The sequence below is a fragment of the Colletotrichum higginsianum genome, chromosome 10 (genome assembly GCF_001672515.1).
Source record: "Colletotrichum higginsianum IMI 349063 chromosome 10, whole genome shotgun sequence".
Taxonomy (NCBI): Eukaryota; Fungi; Ascomycota; class Sordariomycetes; order Glomerellales; family Glomerellaceae; genus Colletotrichum; species Colletotrichum higginsianum.
This window is the reverse complement of record NC_030962.1, coordinates 1,524,882-1,547,311: the sequence shown is the minus strand read 5'-3', so window position 1 is coordinate 1,547,311 and position 22,430 is coordinate 1,524,882. Positions and strand designations below refer to the sequence as shown.

The 22,430-nt window shown below is 53.9% G+C and overlaps 10 protein-coding genes across 10 annotated transcripts; 4 read left to right on the top strand and 6 right to left on the bottom strand.

Moving 5' to 3' along the window:
• Positions 1–544: 544 nt before the first annotated feature.
• Positions 545–2,600, bottom strand: CH63R_13963 (Cytochrome P450 52A11; the record flags this gene model as incomplete). The annotated part of the gene is made up of 6 exons (XM_018308937.1): positions 545–616; positions 686–1,131; positions 1,221–1,742; positions 1,805–1,991; positions 2,063–2,304; positions 2,354–2,600. The coding sequence occupies 6 exons, from the start codon at positions 2,598–2,600 to the stop codon at positions 545–547; spliced, it is 1,716 nt and encodes a 571-aa protein (XP_018151255.1).
• Positions 2,601–5,539: 2,939 nt separating this feature from the next.
• On the top strand, positions 5,540–7,450 carry CH63R_13962 (Serine carboxypeptidase; the record flags this gene model as incomplete). The annotated part of the gene is made up of 3 exons (XM_018308936.1): positions 5,540–5,717; positions 5,779–5,954; positions 6,008–7,450. 3 exons carry the CDS (start codon positions 5,540–5,542, stop codon positions 7,448–7,450), a joined length of 1,797 nt encoding a protein of 598 aa, XP_018151254.1.
• Positions 7,451–8,530: 1,080 nt separating this feature from the next.
• On the top strand, positions 8,531–9,008 carry CH63R_13961 (uncharacterized protein; the record flags this gene model as incomplete). The annotated part of the gene is made up of 5 exons (XM_018308935.1): positions 8,531–8,638; positions 8,692–8,706; positions 8,765–8,869; positions 8,934–8,945; positions 9,000–9,008. The coding sequence occupies 5 exons, from the start codon at positions 8,531–8,533 to the stop codon at positions 9,006–9,008; spliced, it is 249 nt and encodes an 82-aa protein (XP_018151253.1).
• A 485-nt stretch (positions 9,009–9,493) lies between these two features.
• On the bottom strand, positions 9,494–10,920 carry CH63R_13960 (Methyltransferase; the record flags this gene model as incomplete). The annotated part of the gene is made up of 3 exons (XM_018308934.1): positions 9,494–9,524; positions 9,577–9,733; positions 9,864–10,920. 3 exons carry the CDS (start codon positions 10,918–10,920, stop codon positions 9,494–9,496), a joined length of 1,245 nt encoding a protein of 414 aa, XP_018151252.1.
• Positions 10,921–11,199: 279 nt separating this feature from the next.
• Positions 11,200–11,486, bottom strand: CH63R_13959 (uncharacterized protein; the record flags this gene model as incomplete). Its single annotated transcript, XM_018308933.1, has 2 exons — positions 11,200–11,305; positions 11,365–11,486. The coding sequence occupies 2 exons, from the start codon at positions 11,484–11,486 to the stop codon at positions 11,200–11,202; spliced, it is 228 nt and encodes a 75-aa protein (XP_018151251.1).
• A 477-nt stretch (positions 11,487–11,963) lies between these two features.
• CH63R_13958 (UDP-glucose 6-dehydrogenase) lies at positions 11,964–13,337 on the bottom strand (the record flags this gene model as incomplete). Its single annotated transcript, XM_018308932.1, has 2 exons — positions 11,964–12,767; positions 12,834–13,337. 2 exons carry the CDS (start codon positions 13,335–13,337, stop codon positions 11,964–11,966), a joined length of 1,308 nt encoding a protein of 435 aa, XP_018151250.1.
• A 1,023-nt stretch (positions 13,338–14,360) lies between these two features.
• CH63R_13957 (ESV-1-84 protein) lies at positions 14,361–16,344 on the top strand (the record flags this gene model as incomplete). The annotated part of the gene is made up of 4 exons (XM_018308931.1): positions 14,361–15,305; positions 15,373–15,549; positions 15,619–16,108; positions 16,148–16,344. The coding sequence occupies 4 exons, from the start codon at positions 14,361–14,363 to the stop codon at positions 16,342–16,344; spliced, it is 1,809 nt and encodes a 602-aa protein (XP_018151249.1).
• A 319-nt stretch (positions 16,345–16,663) lies between these two features.
• On the bottom strand, positions 16,664–18,041 carry CH63R_13956 (Methyltransferase; the record flags this gene model as incomplete). Its single annotated transcript, XM_018308930.1, has 3 exons — positions 16,664–16,900; positions 16,977–17,723; positions 17,808–18,041. 3 exons carry the CDS (start codon positions 18,039–18,041, stop codon positions 16,664–16,666), a joined length of 1,218 nt encoding a protein of 405 aa, XP_018151248.1.
• A 1,080-nt stretch (positions 18,042–19,121) lies between these two features.
• Positions 19,122–20,305, top strand: CH63R_13955 (NmrA-like family protein; the record flags this gene model as incomplete). Its single annotated transcript, XM_018308929.1, has 3 exons — positions 19,122–19,715; positions 19,774–20,139; positions 20,228–20,305. The coding sequence occupies 3 exons, from the start codon at positions 19,122–19,124 to the stop codon at positions 20,303–20,305; spliced, it is 1,038 nt and encodes a 345-aa protein (XP_018151247.1).
• Positions 20,306–20,607: 302 nt separating this feature from the next.
• Positions 20,608–22,422, bottom strand: CH63R_13954 (Carboxylic ester hydrolase; the record flags this gene model as incomplete). The annotated part of the gene is made up of 2 exons (XM_018308928.1): positions 20,608–21,671; positions 21,735–22,422. 2 exons carry the CDS (start codon positions 22,420–22,422, stop codon positions 20,608–20,610), a joined length of 1,752 nt encoding a protein of 583 aa, XP_018151246.1.
• Between the last annotated feature and the right edge of the window lie 8 nt (positions 22,423–22,430).

Below are 22,430 nucleotides of genomic sequence, written 5' to 3'. Positions count from 1 at the left end.
GGTCGTGAAAGATATGATGTTCCGGATTCAGCCGTTCGAGCCTTCATCGCGAACATTGTTATCTTCAATACCAGCATATCTCTTCCAGTCTGCAACGTGCAATGGAAAGTTACACAGGACCCTTTGCCTGGTAAGGAAGGTCATTCTGAGTTATGGACGGGAGCCTTGCCTTCCTCTTCAAACCCCCTTAACATGGTTGGCCATAGATGAAGTCTTCTCGCATGATTGCGATACTTTTGATTGCATGGGATTGAGGTTATGGAGAAATGGATAATAATGCATATTTCTCTTACATTCTCATGAGAGTTGGTATCGTTGTCCCCATATGGAGAACTACACATTCTCACGAGCCATAGAGACAATCATTTTGTAAATCGATGGTGAAAAACTTTGCTCCCTGACACCATTGATACCAGGGCTCAAAGCTGGTAAAATGGTGCTGGTAGGTATTAAGATGGAGCAAAGTAGTCCGGCTCGATCCTCTACAGTCTTTTTTATCTTGTCCATCCTGCCTCTGTAGAACGTTCCAGTAAAGTCGTTTTCGTTACTGCGTCTGACCATTGATGCGAACCTTCACCTTCATCCCGTCGACGGGTTTCGCGGTGACAAGGTGAGTCTACGAGAAGATCAATCAGTTAGCATCGGATAAGCTCTTGGACACATCCATACCCCTTGGTTCACTTACGGAAAACATCGTTGACTTGGTCTTGTAGAAACCCTTGTCGTCGAGCACAGGCTGTTCCTTCTCGTCCAGCTCCAGCTCGCCCTGGCCGACCTTGACGAATTCAAAGTGCCTCGCGACACAGGCCAGGACGATGCGAACCTCAAGGTTCGCAAGCTCCGACCCAGTACAGCGTCTCGGGCCTCTCTCGTATGGCCTGAACGCGCTGTCCGGGATCTTAGCCCCCTCTTCTCCGAGCCACCGTTCGGGGATGAAGTCATCCTTGGTCTCGCCAAAGAGCTTGGGATGACGTTGGATGATGTAAGCCCGCGGTGTTACACACAGATCGTCGACGACGAGCTGTTGCCCGTTTGGCAAAGTCAGAGTGGTGTTGGATCCTTTGGGGGCGACTCTGGCTGTCGTGCCGGGCGGGTGAAGTCTGAGAGCCTCTTTGATAACTGCGTCGGTATCTGAGTTTGTCCAAAGTTAGCCTGAACAATATTGATGGTTCAAGGATTCCAAGGACACATGTTAGACACGGGAGTTGCGGTTTACTTACAGGGCAGACGGCTCAACAGCTTTCCGGCTTCAGGGCTCAAGAGCTGCTCAATGACAGACTTCGGACTCGTGTCCGCGCCGAAAACCTCGTCAAGCTCGTCCTTCAGAGCTTGCGCCGAAGAGGGGCGCCTATGAAGCTCGTAGAAACACCATTGCAACAGGATACTCGTTGTGTCATGGCCGGCAAAGAGGAAACCCCGTAAAGTATCGCTGGTCTGCTGAAGAATCTCGGGAGTCAGGACATCGATGCCGTGCAGACTCAGCGTCGCCACACTTCGGGATGCCGTGGCGTCGCCGGCGACCAGCTTCTTGTGCTGCTTGACGATCTCTTCCTTCAGAATGCCGTCGAGTCTCTTGTCAAGGCGCCTGATTGTTCGCTCGTTCTCGGTGAAGTAGGTCCACAACCAGTGTTTTCCGGGCACCCGCTTGTTGAAGGCCTGCGACAACGCGCTGTACGTCAACAGCACATCACTCTGCTTGCCATCAATCTGCGCGTTAAGGTCCATGTCAAATGTGACGATACCTTTTTATGAGAATAGTAAGTAATCAAGCCATTGGGTCTGCTAGGGGCTTACCCAGACTCACCAATGACGTCGAAAGCCAGATTCGTGGTGTACCCTTCCAAGCAGAACTCCTCACCAGTGGCGGCCTTCTGCTCCATAAGCTCAATGAAGGTCTGCGACTTTTCCACAATGACCTTCACCAGACTAAGGAGATGTTGTGGTTGGAAGCCAGGCAAGATTCTCTTGCGTAAGCCCTTCCATTCCTCTCCCTGTTGCGCCACTTGTGGTCAGAACCATATCATCGAACACGTGTTGCTAGTGTGAAGTAGGAACGGCTCACATCCGTCGTAACAAGAGAACGCGCGCCGACCAGAGGAGCCAGATGCTGTATGGCGGGGTGCTTCGGTACGCTGGTGCTGTATTGCTTCGAGGGTTTGGTAACCTGCTCGGCGACCTCGTTGTCCAGAATGAAGAGAATCAGGAACTTCTCGATCGGGCGCCAGTCGACTAGGAGGACGGGCGGGAAACCGAGCTTCTGTGCCTGTTCGTAGAGGATTTCATCTGTGCAAGTGCGAGATTGGTCTGTCAGTGTTGTTCCCAGTCCAAAACAGAACCTCGACTCAGCACTTACCAAAAGCCCTGCGAGGATCACCGAGACCCGCGGATTTCTCGATCCATGGCCAGTGTCCTCTTTGCGGATCCGCCTCTTCCGGCTGGGGGAAGTGCGAGAATTGCTTGATGTCGAGGGTAGGGGCCTTGGACCGTTGAAGATAGAAGATCACAAGAAGCGGGATCGCGGCCACGGCGAGAAGCTTCCACTGCAGAAGCGGACCGAGCTTCTCGAGGTTCTGTGGCGTAGCGTACTTGAGCAGGGTCATCTTTGCGATCAACAATGAGGGACCAGAAAGAAGCTATTCGCGCAACGACCACTCTCTGAAGAGTTGGAAGGAGAAACACCAAACCTCGCTCAGGCGAGACATGAGGACTTCTCGGATTCTCCCACGAAATGTGCGCCATTTTTCAGGGCTCATGCCTGAGATCCGGCTGAGGTTTCTCACCCCTCTTTGTGAGTGCATCCCGCTTTCGCGTGACGGAGAACCGCAGGGGGGCTTGCTGATCTTTTCTCATTACCAGCTATTAAGCCTTGACTACCAGGTGGAATGTGGGATGCATGATGGGTCCCGTTGCGGAATAGTCCCTCGAATCAGATTCGAATCAGATGTTGCTTGTCTAATCAGATGGATCTTATCTGATCCGATGTCACCTCCGACCTCCGATACCATGTCCGATGTCACCTCATTCGTGCAAGGACAGGTCTTGGGTTGTAATTAAGAAGCATCCACACCGTGAGTGACGATTCGTGAAGTGGGGGACATGATTATCAGAGCGCAATTCCCTTCCTCGTTTACCTCCGACACCTCACTTATCTGAACGCAGAACTGTTCTTGCTTCTCACCGGGACAGTACTGGACTGCCACCGGCATACTTATAGCAGCTCAAGCCACATTCACATGATCAGGAGGCAATTTGTCTAATTTTCAAGGGGCCATGCCACAGAGTTAAGTAGTCAACTAAAAAAATAAGTCTGGACTGGTAATGAAATTCATATCTAGCTCCCTTCTTTCGAAATCTCGAAAAGAAATTTTCCAAGTAGCTGACTCAAGCCTAAACATAGTCAAATGAACCAGCTACACAATGATTATCTGTATGCGTCATCTTTCATTGCTTGGGCGTTTCTAGTCTCATGACACTGAGTTTGGACCAGAAGGTTCAGAATAGGACTAGTTTGTATAGTATCTCAACAAGGGCGTGTTGCTTGTTGAAGAGTCCATCTATGAGCAGAATTTATAAGCAAGGGTCAATTAGAGGTGGTTTTTGCATGTGGATAACCCCCACATAAACAACTTCCAGGCCCTGACTTCAGCGAAACATGAGTTCCAGAATGCCAGCACGATCCCACAGGACTAAAAGCGAATGCGGAGTCTTCCACGGTCTATTAGTCTAGTTGGTTAGGACGTCGGATTCTGATTCTCTCAAGACTCGGATCTTCCGTAAGCCCAGGTTCGAATCCTGGATGGACCTATCTTTTGTTTTTGCCCCTCTCCATTGTTCGTGTGCAGCTCCTGTTAAGTAAACTCAGATATGAATGTTAAAGCTCTCTGCATCGGACCTGGTGCGTCTATTAGCAAGTAACTAGTTCTGGCAGGGTGACTGGAAGGGATTTGAATCAGTTATTGAGAAAGTCGTGCATTGACGACGTGTATCTTCCGTGCACTGCTGGGTATGTCACAGGCATGTGGTACAAAATTAGAGAATACAAACACAAACTGTATACTGCAATCTTTCTGTCTACCTTTGCCCCTGCTCATCCTTCTGGTTCCATGTGAAGGACAGACAGTGACGAATAATGGCCTAAGGGCTGCCCCATCAGATTCAATTTGTAGAAACTTGGTACAGATGCCATGCAGTTATGACCATGAGTGAGTTTCCACTCGAGAGAGGCAGAATGTTCTAACAAAGAACATGCTTTGCGTAAAAAAGATGCTACCCAAATGCTGACTACTGACTCGAAGGAGGAGACCAGCGAAGAAATGTACATAAATACTTGCCTTGAATTGTTCCTGACTTGCTTGTTAAACAGAGTTCTAGATTCCTGGTAAAGATGAGATGACCCTTGCAGCCTCGGATACCTTGCCTTTTGAGGCGTGCAATAACAGTGACAGTGGAGGGCAGGTTGCAAGCGGTGTTCAAGCCAGGTCCGAGAACTAACATTGTAGAAGAAAGATAGAGAAGTCATGAGACCAGGACTTACTGGGTCTGTGATCCTTGACAGTTGCATGCTTTCTATGCAGACATCAGCAATCTCCAGATTGTCATCTGATATTCTGCCCCAAACGAAAACATCAAACAATTCCACTTAACATCCGCCGACAAAAGGGAGCTGCAACATTACTGCCTCTGACTTTTATGATGTAAAAACCTCGCATTCTTGACTTCACTAAGTAACCTTTGTCGAAGCCGGCCCCTTAACTTAAAGCTTCAGCTAGCTCTACGTATGAACGTACGATTGCATGTGATGCTCAAAGCCAGAGGGGTTATGCCTCTAGAAAAGGTCGCCCACCTTGTCTTCTATGAAATTCTTACTGTTTTTGGGTGTATTTCTGAGAACCAGAAGCAACAAACAATACCTTCAAGCGCTTGTTATACACGGTTCGCTGAACGATAGGTGATAACTCAACCCACGACAGACCCGTTCCGGCAAAGCTCATACTACGGGATTACGTTGAGACAGTCTAGCAAACGTTGATCATCGGTCAGCAAAAAAGCAACAAAATAAAAACAGGAAACTTCATCGAAAAGCTAATTGGCGTGTGCATCACAACTCCTGTAGAGCTAGCTCGCCTCAACAGCCCTTGGTACAAGGCTTTCCAGACACCGCCTGGCCGAAGTATTTACCACCAAGACTCTTTAGATTTCAGAAGCTCCCTCGGCTTGACGGTCCGATGGGACATCTACCTGGGATAAGCTCAGGCGAAACCCAGTTGAGGTGACTCTGATGTGTGTTTCCCGCCGCAGCGTTTCTCGGGTCCGAGCGTGATCCCCTCCCCAGGCACATCTTGAAACGCGCATCGCGCCTTTCCGAGGAATGTTAAAATAAATGTTACCGGCGGAATTTTTCTTAAAAGCCAGCACATCGCCGTTTCTACCCCACTTTCATCATCACCTATTCGTCCCATTGCCGAGGGCGATGTTTGATTGCTCAAGACAAGTGTAGGGGAATCGACGAGCTGACCTCACGACGGCGCCATCCTACAACATGCGTTGGTATCATGCAGCCATCCTGCTTTCCGCGGCTGTTTCTGCTACTTTGAACCTGAAACAGTATAAACCATCGCTCTCTCAGCAGCAGTTTCCGAGCCCGGAGGAAGACGTACCTCAAAATGTTGTGAACAAGGTGCAAGGGGAACCCAAATTTCTCACCAACAAGACTCGGAGTGGGTAACTCTCTCGCTCGTAGTAGCCAAACACACATTTCTGACTTTGGTATCAAAAAAGAGTACGTGGTCAACAGCACCAAGATTCCCGAAATCGATTTCGACGTTGGCGAATCGTACGCGGGGCTGCTCAACATTGATAAGACGAATGATACGGCCGGACAGTTGTACTTTTGGTTCTTCCCGTCCGAGAGCCAGGCAGCGAACAAAGAGATTCTCATCTGGTTAACAGGAGGTGTAAGTCGAGCACAGCGTCCTCGTTGGAACCGTTATTGACTACAACACCACAGCCCGGATGCTCTTCAACAGGAGAGCTTCTATCAGAGAATGGCCCAATGCTGTGGCAACCGGGCATGCTGAAGCCCATCAGAAACAAATGGAGCTGGCACCGGATCACCAACGTAGTTTGGATAGACCAGCCCATCGGCGCAGGGTTCTCGCAGGGTGTGCCTAGCGCCAAGGACGAGTTTGACGTAGCTCGACAGTTCCTGGGCTTCTGGCGCAACTTCATCGACACCTTCGCCATGCAGGGATACAAAATCTACGTCACCGGCTCTTCCTACAGCGGAATGTACTGCCCGTACATTGCCAGTGCCATGCTTGACAGCAACGACAAGAACTATTTCAACGTTGCGGGCATGCAGATCTTTGACGGAGTATACTCGGTCGACAGCGTTGGTGAAGAGATCCCCGTGGCGTCCTTCATTGACCGATGGGACAATGTGCTCGCGTTTAACGATTCCTTCCGCCGGACGGTGAAGGACGCCAGTGCAAAGTGCGGCTACGACGAGTACATGCGTAAATACCTCGTCTACCCGCCGACAGGCCTACAACCGGGGATGCCCCCGGGAGTCGACGAAGATGGAAATGTCAAACCGGAGTGCGATGTGTGGACCATGGTTCTGGGTGCTGCGATGGAGATCACACCATGCTTCAGCGTTTATACCGTCACCAACATGTGTCCGCTCAAGTACGATCCCCTGGGTTTCAATGACGGCTTTATGTACAGGCCGAAAGGAGCTGGGCCGGTGTATTTCAACCGAGAGGATGTCAAGCGCGCCATCAACGCCCCCGTTGACAAGCAATGGGAGTTTTGCAGCGAGACGCCGATCTTCTTCAATTCGACTGACAGCTCGATCAAAGAAGGACCGGGCAGCCAACCTGTGCTGCCCAACGTAATCGACAAGACGCGCAACGTCATCCTCGCCCACGGCACCAAAGACTTCGTACTCATCGACGATGGCACGCTTCTCACAATCCAGAACCTGACGTGGGGCGGACAACTCGGCTTCCAGACGAAGCCAACGGCGCCGCTCTATGTGCCGTATCACCGTAACAACAACCCGGAGAGCCTTGCCGGCGCGGGCGTGATGGGAACGGTACATTCCGAGAGGGGGTTGACGTATCTTGCCGTCTCCACAGCAGGCCATTTCCTGGCACAGGACGCGCCGGCCGTCGCGTTCCGCAGCGTCGAGGTGCTGGTGGGCCGTAGGGATGGGTTCGAGTCGACGAATGCGTCCTTCACCATCGGCGGAAACGCGACGATGCCGACGGGGGACGTCGGCAACGGCACCGTGCTGATGTTCCCACAGTCCATGGAGCCCCGCTGCGGCCAGTTGTCTGGTGCCGCCCCAAGAAAGAGTGACGGTATGACGACGGCGCGGGTGGCGAGCGGTCAAGCTGCCTTCGCTCTGGGCCTGGCGATTATTCTGTCTGTCCTTATGGGGGTCTGATATCCGTAGTTCGTCTCTTGATGACCTGGGATAATAGGTGTATTTCAAACTCAAAAGAGGAACGGCCCGAGAGAGAGAGAGGAAGAGAGGGAGGCCTTCCAGTCTGTGCGAGACTGTCGATCCCTGAGCTTCTAACTCGAATACCTGTGCGTCTTGTAGTGGAGATCAATCAAATTCCATGATCATGCGGTAATTGACAGGACCCAGTTGATGGCGGAAAGTCCTAAACCCTGGAAGCTTTTGTTCAACTTCCAGGAATCACAGCCCAGGGATTGCTGACATACCGCCAAGGGATACGGAGCCCACCCCGACAGCAGAATTCAACTGTACGGATCTAAGGCTTGTTTACTATTCCGGCTTTGCAGCTTTGAGAACCCGTTACAGGGATAGCGGAAGTAATGGGGCTGGCCGTCCGACAATTGCGAAACCACAGCGCCTCCTCGGGCCTGGCGGTGCACACTGCCACCTCCGACGAAATGTTTGACTTGCGGCAGATTGGTGATCTTCCACCAAGTTGAAAAAGAGACAGGTAAAAGAGGGTCAAGAAGCTACATAGGTCGATATTGTTCGATCTGAAACCGCTTTGCTTCCTAACATTTGTTGAAGTGGTGGCCTGACCGATGTTTGGGAGGTATTCCAACATGAGTTGCCAAGCTGGGGACCAGCATTAGATAAGTGCCCTTGGCTGTGTTTTTGGAGTGAGCTAATCGATTTATATGGGGCGTTAACGAGGAGCCAATATTATCACCGCAAAGGGGACAAGTTGCCGAAACTTAAATAGATCACTACTTGTGGCAGGACATCCACTAGTACATGTCTGACTCGGGTATGTCTGTTTTAGTCGACGCGTAGTATCAGGATCGGCACGATACTGCGACGGAGGCCGAGGAAAACGAACGTGAGAGTAATCACAAGGGGGTAATCACAAGGGGGTAATCACAAGGCGGTAATCACAAGGCGGTAATCACAAAGGGTGGCTGTTAAAACTTCTGTCGCCTCCTGTAATGCCATCATTCCTCCCTCCACACATTCAATTTACTAGACGCTTTCCACCTCGTTCATGTGCCGTTGCGATCAATCATGAAATACACCGCCGCAACTCTCCTGGCTCTGGTCGCAGTCTCCAACGCGGCTCACTGCAACGCTGGATGGGGCATGCCATCGGGTGCTTCATGTCCAGGCTCATACGTAAGTTGATTATATCCAATCCAGTTTTGCAGATTCAAACTGACAGCGATTAGCCCAACGTCTACTGTGTAAGCCTACTCGAGACGTACGCACTGCCGATGCTCTGTACTTACACCTTCAACTTAGTGCCAAGAGCCCGGAAGTATCAGTGGCCCTTACTATCAATTTAGAACGTGCTCCTACCCTGTGCGAAATGGACAGCCGGTCTTGGATTCCTGCCTAGGAGACGGCGTAAGTAGGATATCTATCCGCACAGTTGGGCGAAACGAATGAAGCTAATTTATCCGTGTTTCAGTATGTGCAATGCGTAAGTGTTTGGCAAAAGAACGCCGCTAGTCTCGTATGTTGCTAACAATGACAGTGCCCTTGAGCACCTATTCTCGACTGTGAGCGTAGGACTACCATGACGCAGACACATTCGAACTTTTGTCACAGAGCTGTATCTGAACAGGAATGAGCTGCCTAGACCCCATGTTCTGACAGTCCGTACTTGAGTACAAGTGTTCGAGCAAGCACGGCTTATTGTCCATATTTCGGAAGAAGAGTTGGGTTTTGTGCCCGGACGAGAGGCGTTACACCGTCTGAGAAACTTCCCAGGAGGACATCATTGGGCATAGAACATATTTGATGAGCGTCTCATACTACAGTTTGGTATCAAGGTTGGAAGGGCTGTTGGTTGTAGGAACACGTTTTATGTACAAAGACTGGGAGCTTTTAATTGTCGTGATTAGACAGACTACATTTGATTTGCATGTTGACGTAAACCAGTCATTATCAACCATCCAGGAAACCCGCTGGGAAGACTGGGAGTGAGCTTATCCAACCAAAACAACCAGTTCCCCGTTCTCATCATGTTCATGATGGTTTCTGCCCGCAAACCACGTAGCTGTTACGGAGGTCAATTTAAACCTAATCCAGCTGAGGACGATAAAACTTACATGGGCCAGTATGCATGGATGTCCCTGTTTTTCAGATCGTTCCGTACCTCTGCGAGGAAAACGTCCACCTTCTCTTTTGACCACCCTAGCACGCGAGAAAAGATTGCGATGCAGAGGCCTTCTAACCCCATCAAGACGTTCTCGTAGTTCCAAGTACCTATGCGATTAGTTAACTACCACTTCCCCCCCACCAAGCCGGATTACCTGTAATGAAAGTTGGAGCATGGAAAGAGACCCGTTTGGGTTTACTGTCAAGCCCTTGGAGGAAGGTATATCATGAAACTCACCAAGTTCCTTATGCCTAGGGTGTCTAGCCCATTGATTAGTTGGCCACTTGAAGATCACTTCTTTTACGTTTATGAAGCCGGCCTCGCGAAGAAGTTCCTTGTACGTGGGGGCCGCGCCATAGGGCGTGCCCAAGACCTCCGTCCCCTTGGACAGCAAAAGATTCCATTGGTAGAGCGCCGAGTCCTCCTTCAGAGTCCCGTCATCGGACGTGGCAAGCGCGCCGTCAGTGGTCTCTATCCAGCCCCCCGGGTTCAAATTGTCGTAAGCCTGCCGGAACAACTTGGGGATGTCTCGGATCCCGCCCGTGTTCATCCGGCTGTGTACGAAATCGAACTTTTGCGAAAACGACCACGGCTCCTCCTCGATGTCCTCGATCTGAAAGTAGGCGTTGGGCGGCACGTACGACGGCTGCACCGGGCTCAAATCGACACCTATGACGGTGGAAGCCGGGTTGTCGTCCGCAAAGTCAATGGCCCATATGCCGGTTCCCGTGCCGATGTCCAAAACGCGCTGAGGGGGTTTTTCGTGGTCCAGGGGGGACAGGAAGAGCTTGTTCCCCATAGTGAGCAGGAAAAGGTTGTGTTGGAGGTCCAGGCGGTCAAGTTCAAGATCGTCGTTGGGCATGAGATAGGCGCCGTCCTTGTAGGCGTGGTATGTGCGGCCGTTCTCTTCGCGATAGCGGAGGATGCTGCTGCGGAGAGACATGGTGGAAGGCTGCACCTCGGCGCCGAGGGAGGAGTCCAGGTCGGACTCATCGTTGCCGGCAGACTCGCCGTCGCTAGCCTCATCGGCGCTTGTCGTCGCAGAGTCGGCGTCGGTGTTGAGTGATGGTTCGGCTTCGAGGAAAGCTGGGGCATGAGACGTCTCTGGGACGGACATGTTGGAGATCTGGTCGCTCGAAATCTCAGCCGAGAGGACAGAACGTCGAGGTTTCTCGGTTTGACGAAAACTCTGAACAAGCTGCGATGGGGTCCTGGGGCGACAAGCGAGCCTGGTGGTACGGTTCTTTCGCCTTTCAATGACAAAAGGATTAGGGACAAATATACCCGCACACATAAAGAGGGTGGGAGAGTCGGAAGAGAAAGGTGGGAATTTGTGGCGTGCGTGGATCCTCCTGAGGAGGGAATTGTCTGTTGGTAACTCGTTTTGGGAAGAGAAAATGGCGGACCAACACGCTTTTGGTCTTTTGGCATGCAAGCCTGCACCAACAGAAACGGGAAACGATGGATCTAATTGGACGGAGCACACCCCTGGCGACTGATGACGGGCAATCAAGCAATGATCATAATAATTTCTGCAGTTTGTGCCTACTCCCGAGGTTCACTCTCATTGAGGTCAGCAGTTCGCCGCCCAAGAGCCGGGGCTCGGTCGCAAGATGGCGGGAAAGGGAATCGTCAAGCAAGAGAACAACTGTTGCCCACTGAATCTTACCCCGCGTCCGCTATAGCTCAGAGTCAGGAAAGAGAGATTGAAAACAAATTTGAGGGAACGGGAACGAACCATGGAATGATACCGGATGCCAGGCGCTGACTTCGCTGCGAGGGAGCGGCGTAGGGAGTGGACACATGTACGGATATGCAAACCCCTCTTCTGCGCGCCCGTGTTTGGGTAAATTGGCTCATGAGATCCCGGGTAGCTGGCACTTTTGTGAGATTCTCCACGAAACCGTGACCGGGTTTCCGGGCGGTTGGCTATGTATGGGATGCATCAGACAGACAGGGTCGGCGTCTTTGCTGCACTGCACGGCCTGCATGATTTGGGTCTCGCCGTGTCCGAGTCCAGCGCTACGCCAAGCCTATGGGCCAACCGGCACAATAACCTCGGTCATCATTCAGTCATGGCGATAGCCAGAGTTGAGGCGTTGTAGCATCAAATACAATGCCCTTAATGGAGCAAAAGCACCGTAGTCTTCGGGACCATTGAGATAGTTGATCAGCGGTGAGTGGCACCGAAAACCATCTCAACGTAGTTTCACGGCTGTATAGCAGGATCAGACTCATCCAACGATGTTGGGAAAATTGTTGTAGAGAGAGAGCTTGCAGGGACTCTTTTAGTACATCCAACAACTAGTTAAAAGACACTTGCGTTATCTGACTGTCTTACTGACACCAAACTTGGACAAACACCCCATCAAGTCTCCCTAGCACATTGTAGTCTAGTCCCCACTGCCTGTGAGAGACCACGATCATGTCAAACATCTCTAGCTCCTCGCGCTTCCAGTCCTTGTCGGCCAGCCGTGGGATGTGCGGCACGTCATTCTGGCGAACAAGAGGGTCAGCAAACATGACGTGGACCCGGCGATCCTTCGCTAGCTCGTTCGCGAGCTCCAGCCCCGGCGAGTTAACAATGTGGCTCTGGCCGGCTTTGAAGCCAATGCCAACGACGAGCACCCGCTTCATGATAGTATTCACACCGCCCGCTTGACCCTGTTCCCTCTTCCGGGACTCGTTGAACAGACTGTCCACGACGCGGCGAGCAATTTTGGCGGGTCGCTTGCCCATCTGGTCGGCCGCGGCATGAAGGAGAGGAAACTCGCAGTTGGACAACAGATAGTACGGGTTGACGGGGATGCAGTGCCCACCGACACCGAGGCTCGGCTCGAACGGTAGGTAGCCAAAGGGCTTGGTCGCAGCAGCGTCAGAGACCTCGTATGCGTTGATGCCATGCGAAGCGCAGGCATCGGCCATTTCGTTGGCGTACGCAATGCACACCATGCGCTGGCAGTTCTCGTAAAGCTTGGCCATTTCGGCTACCTCGGGCTTCGATACCGGGACAATAGTGTCGAAGACTCGACCGTACAGTCGCGAGACCACCCTCAGCGAGCCCGGGGTCACGTCGTCCAAGCCAGACACGATTTTGGGGATAGAATGCATCGGTGGCTCGGTGCGGCCTGGGTCGATACGCTGCTCAACGTCAGTGTGCCGCTTATCTGGAATACAAAATTCAGGACGGGATACTTGGTCTCTTACCTCGGGAGACATTCCGGCAAAGAGCCCGCGCGAGCGTGCGATGGGGCCAAGAAGCTCCCTCGTGAGACCGACAGCGACTGAGCTCTCTATCACAACGGTCGACCCCCTACGTGCCCATTTCCCAACCATGGACAAGGCGCTGCGAAGGTAGGAGAGATCGATGGACCTGTCAGGGAGAAGAAGGGTAGGCACCGCAACAAGGAAGTGGGTGGCCACGCCGAGATCTGTCTCCTCGGTCGTGAACTTGACGTTTGGCTTCGCCAGATACCGCTGGCGCAAGTCGTTAACCCTCTTTGTGTTGATGTCGAAGCCGAGGACTTTGTACCGGGACGAGAAAGCGTCGACGAGCCCCTCGCCTACAAATCCCACACCCAGAACAGCGACCAAAGGGGTATCTTCGGGAACTACTCCCAAGGCCTCCGGCACTTGTGATAGCTTGCGTGCTAAAGGCATCAGTTGCCGCCAATTAGAGATGTTGCTGGGAAGGGGCACTGGAGGAGACATTGTGGTTTTGCAGAGAGTACAACGTGTAGGTATGGCTTGTTTGATTTTCTGAAGTCTTTTGAGGGATACTGAGTGGATGATGTTGAACGCTCTGGAGTTGAGCGAAGAATACAAGTGCCTTTTTATAACAGCCAGTTTGAACCGGAGCCACATGGATTTCGAAGCATTTGGAGTAAAAACTCATGTGCCGGATGCAGAACATTCATCCAGAGAATGTTGAAGTGGTCGTGTTTCCTTGACGCAGTAATCTTCTGATCATGAGTCGTGAACGACCAACTCTCAGTCTTTCAAGTAGGAGATGGATTTCTAGAACATCGCTAGCACAAAATGGCCGCATGGTCTGATGCCAAGAGGACGAGGTCAGGGGTCAGCGTTACATCGTGGACTGACAACGCTCATTCTGTTTGCCCTTTGCAGCCACGAAGCCCGTTTCTGGAAAACGACAAACCTACTTATCGTACGTCTCATCCGCATACAGGAAAGGCTTTGAGAGAATCCGCTCATCTCGTTCAGAAAAGAGCGCAGAAAACTGACCAGGGTAAGATAATCACACCAAAACTCCAAGTGAGCATCAGTATGACACTGAATTCTAATAGACTGGCTGGCGTTCCTAGCATCTCGCTACTCAGGCTCAGACCCGCTCCAGAAGTCGGACCGCAGGATAGATGCTGCGAAATCCAAGAGTTGTTGTGACGCTTGCGTCTCTACCGGAGTTCACGAGTCAATCCAATTGTGGGTAATCTGACGAGCGGCCCTTGTTTTCTGGTTTGGACACATCTTCATGGAGTAGAGACTCTACGGAGCAGGCCGCAAACAGGTGTACTGTAGGGATTATAGGATAAACTGAAAACTGGAAACCCATCGTCGCAGAGATTTGCTACTTTGCCGTCGTTTATTTACAGCCACAACTCTGACAGGAGGAGGTGTAAATGCATCCAACAGTTCTTTTCTACATGTCCCGGACTACCTCGTTGCAGGTGACTTTTGCAACCGATTCATCTTCGAAAGACACATGCCCCTATCATGGATAACACGAACTCCAAAGACCCGGAGGTCACCTGCAGCAACCAGAGTACGCAGCCTGGAGACAACATGGAGGCATGTCTTTGCCCGAATTACCCGGATCCCGTCAACCCGGTCCGAGTGCTCACAGCAAAAGACATAAGAAACCAGCGAATCGTTTTTCTTGGTGTCGTGGCTCTGCTGAACATTTCAATGGCCATAGCCGCCGTTCTCGGCCAGAAGAGCAAGCTCACGCTGATTGTCATCTTGTTGGTCAAGAGCAAGGACTTCCTGTCGGCGGTTGTATCGATCCTTGGAATACTCATGCAGAGAATTCGGACCTTCTACCGGCCTCCACTCCCAGTCCCGCCGCTCTGGATTCTTTCGCTCATACCGGCATACTCGGAAAGCGAGGAACAGATCGTCCAAACGATCTACTCGCTTCGCGACAATGGCGTCGAGCCTCATCGCCAGGTCATGGTAGTCATCCTCGATGGCAAGCCACGAGACGTCCGAGGCCGCATGACCCGGGTCGTTCGAGAATTCGAGTGGCCGTATGCGTCTCTCAAGTGGAAGCGAGGCCTCTTGCGGGTCACATCAGGGTTTATCACGGACGTACCGGTGATTGTCATTGAGAAACCCGAAAATGCCGGGAAGAAAGATTCCCTTATCTTGTGCCATGACCTCTTCAACTATCCTCGCCACAACGTACCGCCGTATACACAGCTGCTTCGGAGAGAGTTATGGGAAAGTGTCCTGCCAGTATTGACAGAGGGTACATCCTTCAGAGGCTTCGACATGGTGTTTTGTACTGATGCCGATTCGGCTGTACGCAGGGGTGCCATCACGCAGTTGGCAGAAGCAGTGGCCCGGGATGAGAGTGCCATAGCGGCCTGTGGTCTTGTGCTGGTTGGACTGGAAAAGGGATATGAGTGGTCGTTTTGGTATCTCTACCAGCAATTCCAGGTGCGTAGTAAATCTTTGTCCCTATTTCTTTTGCCCAGGCAGTGGAACAGTTGAGGCTTATCCCAAGAAGTACACCTTCGGACAACATGTCCGAAGGAGGGCAGAGGGCTTCGTCGGCAAGGTCACCTGTTTGCCGGGATGCATCACAATGATTGCAGTCAGAGAAGAGATGGCAGGGGCGATGAGAAAATACGCCGAGCCGGTGACGGGAAACATGATGCTGTCTCACCAGGTTCAATATTTGGTATGATGGGTATTCTAACATGCTGGCACACGCAAAGTCCCGTCTTTGCTGATCGAGATAATTACTCAGGGAACCGACAGGCGGCTCACGTACTCCATGCTCTCCCAGGGGATGCATCTCCGTACCCTGTTCGTCCCCGGCGCCGTGAGCGAGACTCTGGCGCCGCAAACCATGCGACACTATCTGAGCCAACGCCGGCGATGGGGTTCGAACGCGTACTTCAACAACTTCTTCTACCTTGCCGGCGAAAACATGATCTTGGCCACGCGCATCGCAGCGGGGATCGAGGTCGTTCGGATGAGCTTGGTGTACTACCGGGTGCTGAACACGGCGCTGTTTATCCGCGGACTTGCCAAGGGCGCTCACATCCTGGAACTGATCGGCGTGCTGGTTGTGGGCCAGACCCCCTCTCTTTGGTTCATGTGCTCCGTGGTACTCGACCCTGAGCTGAGGAAGAGAGCACATAAGCTTGTGGTCGGTTTTCTCATAAACAAGTGCATCTCGCCGTTCATGTCGATTGCAGTGTTTACCAAGGTGGCCATCAACCTCGGGAATCAAGGTACGCGCACACACACTTGTTCACATATATGATATATAGCCTGTTCCGCCCCGAAATCACTGAAGCTGACGACAAATGAACACATAGCCTGGGGTATGTCAGGAGTTACGCCCCCTTCAGCAACGCCAGCGTTACAATCATTAGCGCACGACTCGCCGTCAGAGCCAGCCGGAGATGGGTTTGCAAAGCTCCCAAAGGTAGAGCAAGGATGTGCCAGAGTCTTATCTGGATCATAACGGCCACCACACAAGTGAAGCTCCGGGCGTCCTAAGGGAGTAAGTCCAGGATAGGTCTACTTGACGGTAATAAACCTAAGACGAGTTTCCAACCATCTCTGTCATCATTCATTATACTTTCCATTCCAGTTGACATTGTTTGAAAACAGGATGCCGTGTCGATATATGCTTGCTCTTGTGAGACTGAAACTCCGAAGAGCTAATGCTAGGTACCGCTGGGCACTGCTCGTGAGGAAACCCACTATATATGACAAGACATACCAACTCCCAAGTCGCTTATTGAAATAGGGTAGAACACCAAGCCATCAGATGATCGATCTCACGCCCTCGGCCTTCTCCCCCTGATGAACCGGTAGCTTGTGATGAGCCTGTAGTCTTTGCTGCGGAACTCTCGTTTGACGCCCTCCATCAGCACTTGGGCTTGTTCGTGACTGAAGTTCAAGACCCGAGTGAAGAGTGCCGGCGTGTGTGAGTCGACAGACATCTGCATGTGAACCAGCTCGCAACGGCCAAGCTCCTTCAGGGCGGGATCCCTAGCCCAGGGGCCGATTGGTATCTGGAGCCAAGCGTCAGCAACTTCCTCAAAGGAGTGTCCATCAATCCGACACAGAACCTAGTAGGCGAAGGCTCACCCTGTACACGAGCTCCTGCACATCCTCGAAGCCCGCTTCGATCATCCATTGCTTGTGGTGCCTCGCGACGTTGATCTGCTTGCCGTAGGCCTTGCTCGCCTCGTCCAGCTTCGTGACCCACTCCTTGGTCCACACGGCCCTCTCGAAGCTGTCGTCGTCGCTGAAGATCCACGCGTCGTACTCCTGCATCTCGACCCAGCCGCCGGGCTTCAGCCCGCCCATGACGCGGTCGTAGAAGCGCGCCCAGTCGGACGATGTGCCGCTGAGGGCGCGGCCGTGGATGTAGTCGAAGCGCTCGTCCTCGCGGTACGTCCAGGCGTCCTCGTAGTCGTCGACATGGAACTTGCAGTTGGTCGGGACCCATTCCGGCTGGATGGGCGAGAGGTCGACGCCGTAGACTTGGGCGCTCGGGTACTCGTCGGCCATCTCGATGGCCCATATGCCCGTCCCCGTGCCGAGGTCTAGGATGCGCATGTCGGCGGCCTCCCGATCCTCCGGCGCAGGCAGCGGCGCCGTGTATAGCTGGCCACCGAGAAGCAAGCGCCAGATGTGGTGCTGCAGGTCTAGGCGTTCCTGCTCCTGGTCATCGTTGGGGAGGACGTACTGGCCCTCGCGGTAGGCGTGGTATCGGCGGCCGTTTTCGTACTGGTAGTGGAATATGGAGGAGGTTATGGAGCCCGTGTAGGCGGTGCCACTGTCGGAGCCATAGGCGGAGTCGCTATCTTCGCCGGGGTTGGCAATATCGGTCTGTAGAGCAGGGGAAACAAAGGTCAGCATGCATATCCCGGTCTTGCGACGGAGAGGCCAGTCCGCCTGCGCGGACGGTCTTACATCGACCTGGAGCGGCTCGACGGCCTCATCCTCGACAGGATTGAGTAGATATTGGATACTCGTCTGAGCTGCGGCCCGCTGAGGAGTTGGAGCTGTTGTCTCCGCAGCTGTTGTCGTAGTCAAAGACGTGGTCGGTGTCTGCACTGACTCTGAGTCGGCGCTAGGGGGAATGCCTGGTGTCCGACCCGAGTCCACGGTACTGGAACCGCCGGCAGTTGTTGGAGTCGGCGTCATTGGACGGGGGGGGGGGGGAGAGAGTGATCGGCAAGTATCTATGCTAGGGTTCCAGTACAGACTCGTGCACTCTTTGCCGCTGTCTCACGTAGAGGTTGGTTGCTGGTTGTTGGACGTTGAGTGTGGGATGTGAGGGCGTCCAGCGTTGTTGGAAGGGGATGACTGTAGACAGCTCAACGAAGTAAGTGTCACACCACCCGGAGAGGGGGGGAGAGAGGAAGAGAGACATCCGAACAAGAGAGAGAGTGAGAGACAGGGAGCCTAGGAAAAGAACCGACGGGGGCGGATTGGACGAACTCCAGAAGGATTTTAGGAAAAACCTTGCACGTAGCAAGTCGAGAACCCAGGTGAACCCAGCTGGATCGAGCAAGACGCCAATGAACAACCGGGAGATCGTTCCCTAATCCGCATCGAGTGCAACGCCCGTGCCGCCCCCGTACAGGACAGCAGCTTCTAGCGCCCACGAGGGTCCGCTCCCGCTCGGCATCTCCATGTTTGGTAAGGCCTGTGAGCATTTTATGAGACTAGAGTGACTCGGGTCTGCCAATGGCCGTTCGGTATGCGAGGAGAAGGATGACAGGGCTCCACCCTCATATCGACCCTTTGATATCACCTTGAGTACTTCACTAAAAGCACGAGTCTGACTTAGTGTGCTTGGGGTGGTCTCACTCAGAGAGGCACTATCTCGCCCTAGTGCGCCTGAACCAGGGGAAAGACAGTATTTAGGCATTTAGGCCCGTCGCGTCACGAAGACGGCGGGGAAAGGGCCGCATTATGGAGGGGGAAGTCGACAGATTTCTTGGAGGCCGGCTTTCATCTTGGTTAGTTGAGCGGCCTCGACGTCTTCATCAAACAATTTGCGCGGCATCCAACACACCCGGGACTCGAGAGGCAACCACAAATAGTTTAGACCACTAAGCATTGCCTCAAGCCACTCAATTCCCTCCCTTTCAAACCGGGGGGGGGGGCTATCTTACAGATCACACTAACCGCCGTTCTTCCACCCCGTCTCTTCAATCATCATCACTGGCCTCTTCACCGCCTTCTTCACCTTTCCTCACGCATTATTACCGCCGAAACATGACCCAAAAGCTGATCGCCGTCGTCGGCGCCACGGGCAACCAAGGCGGTTCGGTCGCCCGCCGCTTTCTGGCCGCAGGATGCCGCGTCCGCGCACTCACCCGCGACGTCTCCTCCCCTTCCGCGGCCGCCCTCGCCGCTCTCGGTCCGGACGTGGAACTCGTCACCGCGGACCTCGAGGACGTCGCGTCTCTCGAGGCCGCTTTCCGCGGCGCCAACGTCATCTTTAGCGTCACCAACTACTGGGAGCCCTTCTTCCGCCCGGACTGCCGCGCAGAGGCGCAGAGGCGAGGCGTCTCGTGTCGGAGGTTCGCCTACGACGTCGAGTACCGCCAGGGACGCAACATCGCCGACGCCGCGGCCGCAACTGTGGACTCGCTCGACGACAACGGCTTCCTGGCCTCGACGCTGAGCCATGCCGAGCGGTGCAGCGGCGGGCGGTTCAAGGAGCTGTATCACTTCGATGCGAAGGCCGACGTCTTCCCTGGCTACGTGAATGAGAAGTATCCCGCACTGGCGGCCAAGATGTCGTGTATTCACACGGGGTTCTTCTACACGAGTTACAACATTCTCCCCAACTCATACTTTGGCAAGGTGAGACTGCTCTCTCTCTCTCTCTCTCTCTCTGTGTGTGTGTGTGTGTGAAATCTAGATGCTGATCTTGGGGAAGAACCCTGACGGTACATTCACCATGGCTTTCACCACATCACCTGAAAAGCCCATCCCTCACTTTGCCCCGGCTAGCGATATGGGCAATTTCACATACGCTGTTTCCCAAATGCCGCCAGGGAAGGCTTACATGGCCGAAGGGACAACCTGCACTTGGCCACAGTTCCTCGAGACGTGGGCCAAGGTGACGAACGTCAAGGCGGACTACTGGCAAATCTCGCACGAAGAGATGGTTGAGGCGACGGGGGAGAGGGACACCGGTATCGAGGTTGCGTACATGTTTTCCTACTCATCCGATCCGGGGTACGACGGCGGCATGGATCTCTTGACTGCGGCGGACCTTAGAAAGGTGAGATTCCCGACCATGCAAGTCGACGGTTCGAGGGACTGCCGATTGCATCAACAGAGAGCAAATGATGCTAACCAGACATACACAGGCTGGTATCGATTGCCCCATGACAACGTGGGAAGAGTGGGCCACAAACAACGATTGGACTTCTGTTCTTCAGAAGTAGAAGTGCAGTGTTGAATCTCTGAGATTTGTTTAATTTCTTTTTGTGTATGACAGGAAGCGACTATGATCTTGACTCGCTGCTGGGCTCTTCACATCGAATCCGGGCAAGAGACATGTGCATTTCAAATAGAGTGCAGCAAACCCGAACACTCGATGATAGATCTATTACTACGTGTGCACTTATGTGCTTTGTACAAGAAGATTCTCCTACTCCATCGACGTCCTCACAGATCGCGGGCTGGCTCTCGACGACTGGAGGAGCGAGACACAGAAATAACCGGAGTCATTACGGCCAGGGAGCTACTAGTAGACTGTAACCTTGAAGGCATCAAACGTGGACTTCCAGCTATCGATGGAGGCCTGGTCGTAGACGCAGTCGAACGCCGCCCCGTCGTTGGACCACAGCGGCCTCAGAGGCCAACGGCAGAGCGAGTCGATGCCCACGCCCGTGTTGTTCAGCCTGTCCGGAGCGCTGCCCTTCTCCACCCACTCGATCACTGTCTGCAGCGTCGTCTGCGGCCACCCGCCGCCGGGCTGGTTCGTGTTGGACCCGCAGTGGGCGCCGCCGGGCACCAGGTACAGCCTGTAGAACTCGTCGAGCGCGGCCGAGCTCTCATTGAGGCCCTGGCCCGGGAACATGACGCTGCGGACAGACTCGTAGTAGTGCACCGACGAGCCCGCGGGGATCGAATCGTCCTGCTCGCCGTGCACGTGGAGGATCTTGCCTCCTGCCGCCCGGATGCCGCCGAGGTCCGGGTACGTCGTCTGCAGGGAGTCGGCGTACTTGTTCATGCCGAGGAGCATCCAGTCGCGGAGGGTGTCGGCAGTGACGTTGGCCAGAGATTCGAGCGTGCTGGTGTCGCGGAGCTGGAGGTAGCGCGCCACCCACTCGCCACCGAGGCCGGAGATGCTCAGGCCCCAGGTCTGCGTCGCCTCATCGAAGGCGGTGCCGGCGTCGGTGAAGGCCGAGCCAGGTTGGTAGCTGAGGTAGACAAGCTTGCCCTCAGAGTCGTGGAGTCCGTCGTAGTACTCGGCGACGAGGGCGGCAGCCTCGGCGGTAACGGTGCCGGTCTGGGCCGGGGTCGGGTTCGTGGGCATCTGGCGGCGCTCGAGGCCGTCGAACCCGCCGGGGCCGCTGTTACCAGTCTTGGCTTCGCACGAGTAAGCCTGGCCTACGGTGGTGTTGAAGTCGAAGGTGCTCTTGCAGAGGTCTGACCGGGAGACAACGCCGTCGGTCTTGCCGTCGAGGGGGTCGCATGCGGCGATGGTCAGGTTGAGGATCTTTTCGAGTTCGCAGGAGGGAGGGAAGTAGTTGCGCGTCTGCTCCATGACGTTGGCCGAGAGATGGTTGACCTGCTGCTGTCCGTCTTTTGGTGCCGTCAGTACAAAGACCCCAGTGTAGAGTCTTGTCGGACTTGAATCTCACTTACACCTGAACGCAGGTGCGCCAATAGCGAGGCCATCAAATTGGTCGGCAAACCTCTGGGCCTGGCTCCAACCCTCACGACCACCCTCGGAGCAGCCTTGGTAGTACGAGTAGATCTTCTGGTCGTCGCCGACGCTGTAGAACTTCTTGGTGAACTCCTTTCCGAGCGTCGCCAACTCATTGTGTGCCTGGTATCCAAACATGTAAACCGACTGCCAGTTGACGGTGCCGTTAGCCGCGAGGAACACGGCGTCCCATTGCGTGTTGAACGACCCGAAGCCGCCATCGGTGATGCCCGAGACGGCGCCGACGATGATGCCCGTGGGGATGTACTGGCTCTGGGAGTTGATGGCGAGGCCGCCACCGCCGGTCGACACGTATCGGTTCTGGAAGCTGTCGGGAGCGGGCACCCAGTAAGTAACGTGGACCTTGTCGTCGGCGAGGCCGTCGTGGGAGTACGCAAAGGTGACGTTGCAGTACGCGATGGTGCTGGCCGGATACCACTCGGAGCTGACGGAGGCGTTGCCGACTACTGACGTCTCTACCGAAGAGGCGTCAATGGTGATGCCGGGGATGAAGCCGGCCGCGGGGAGGGCTTCTTGGGCGTGGGCTGTCGTGCAGACGTCGGCGAGCGTGGCAGCGCTGACGAAGGCCGGAGCGACCGCCGCGAGGGCCCAGTAAGGAGAGGGCATTGTTGCGA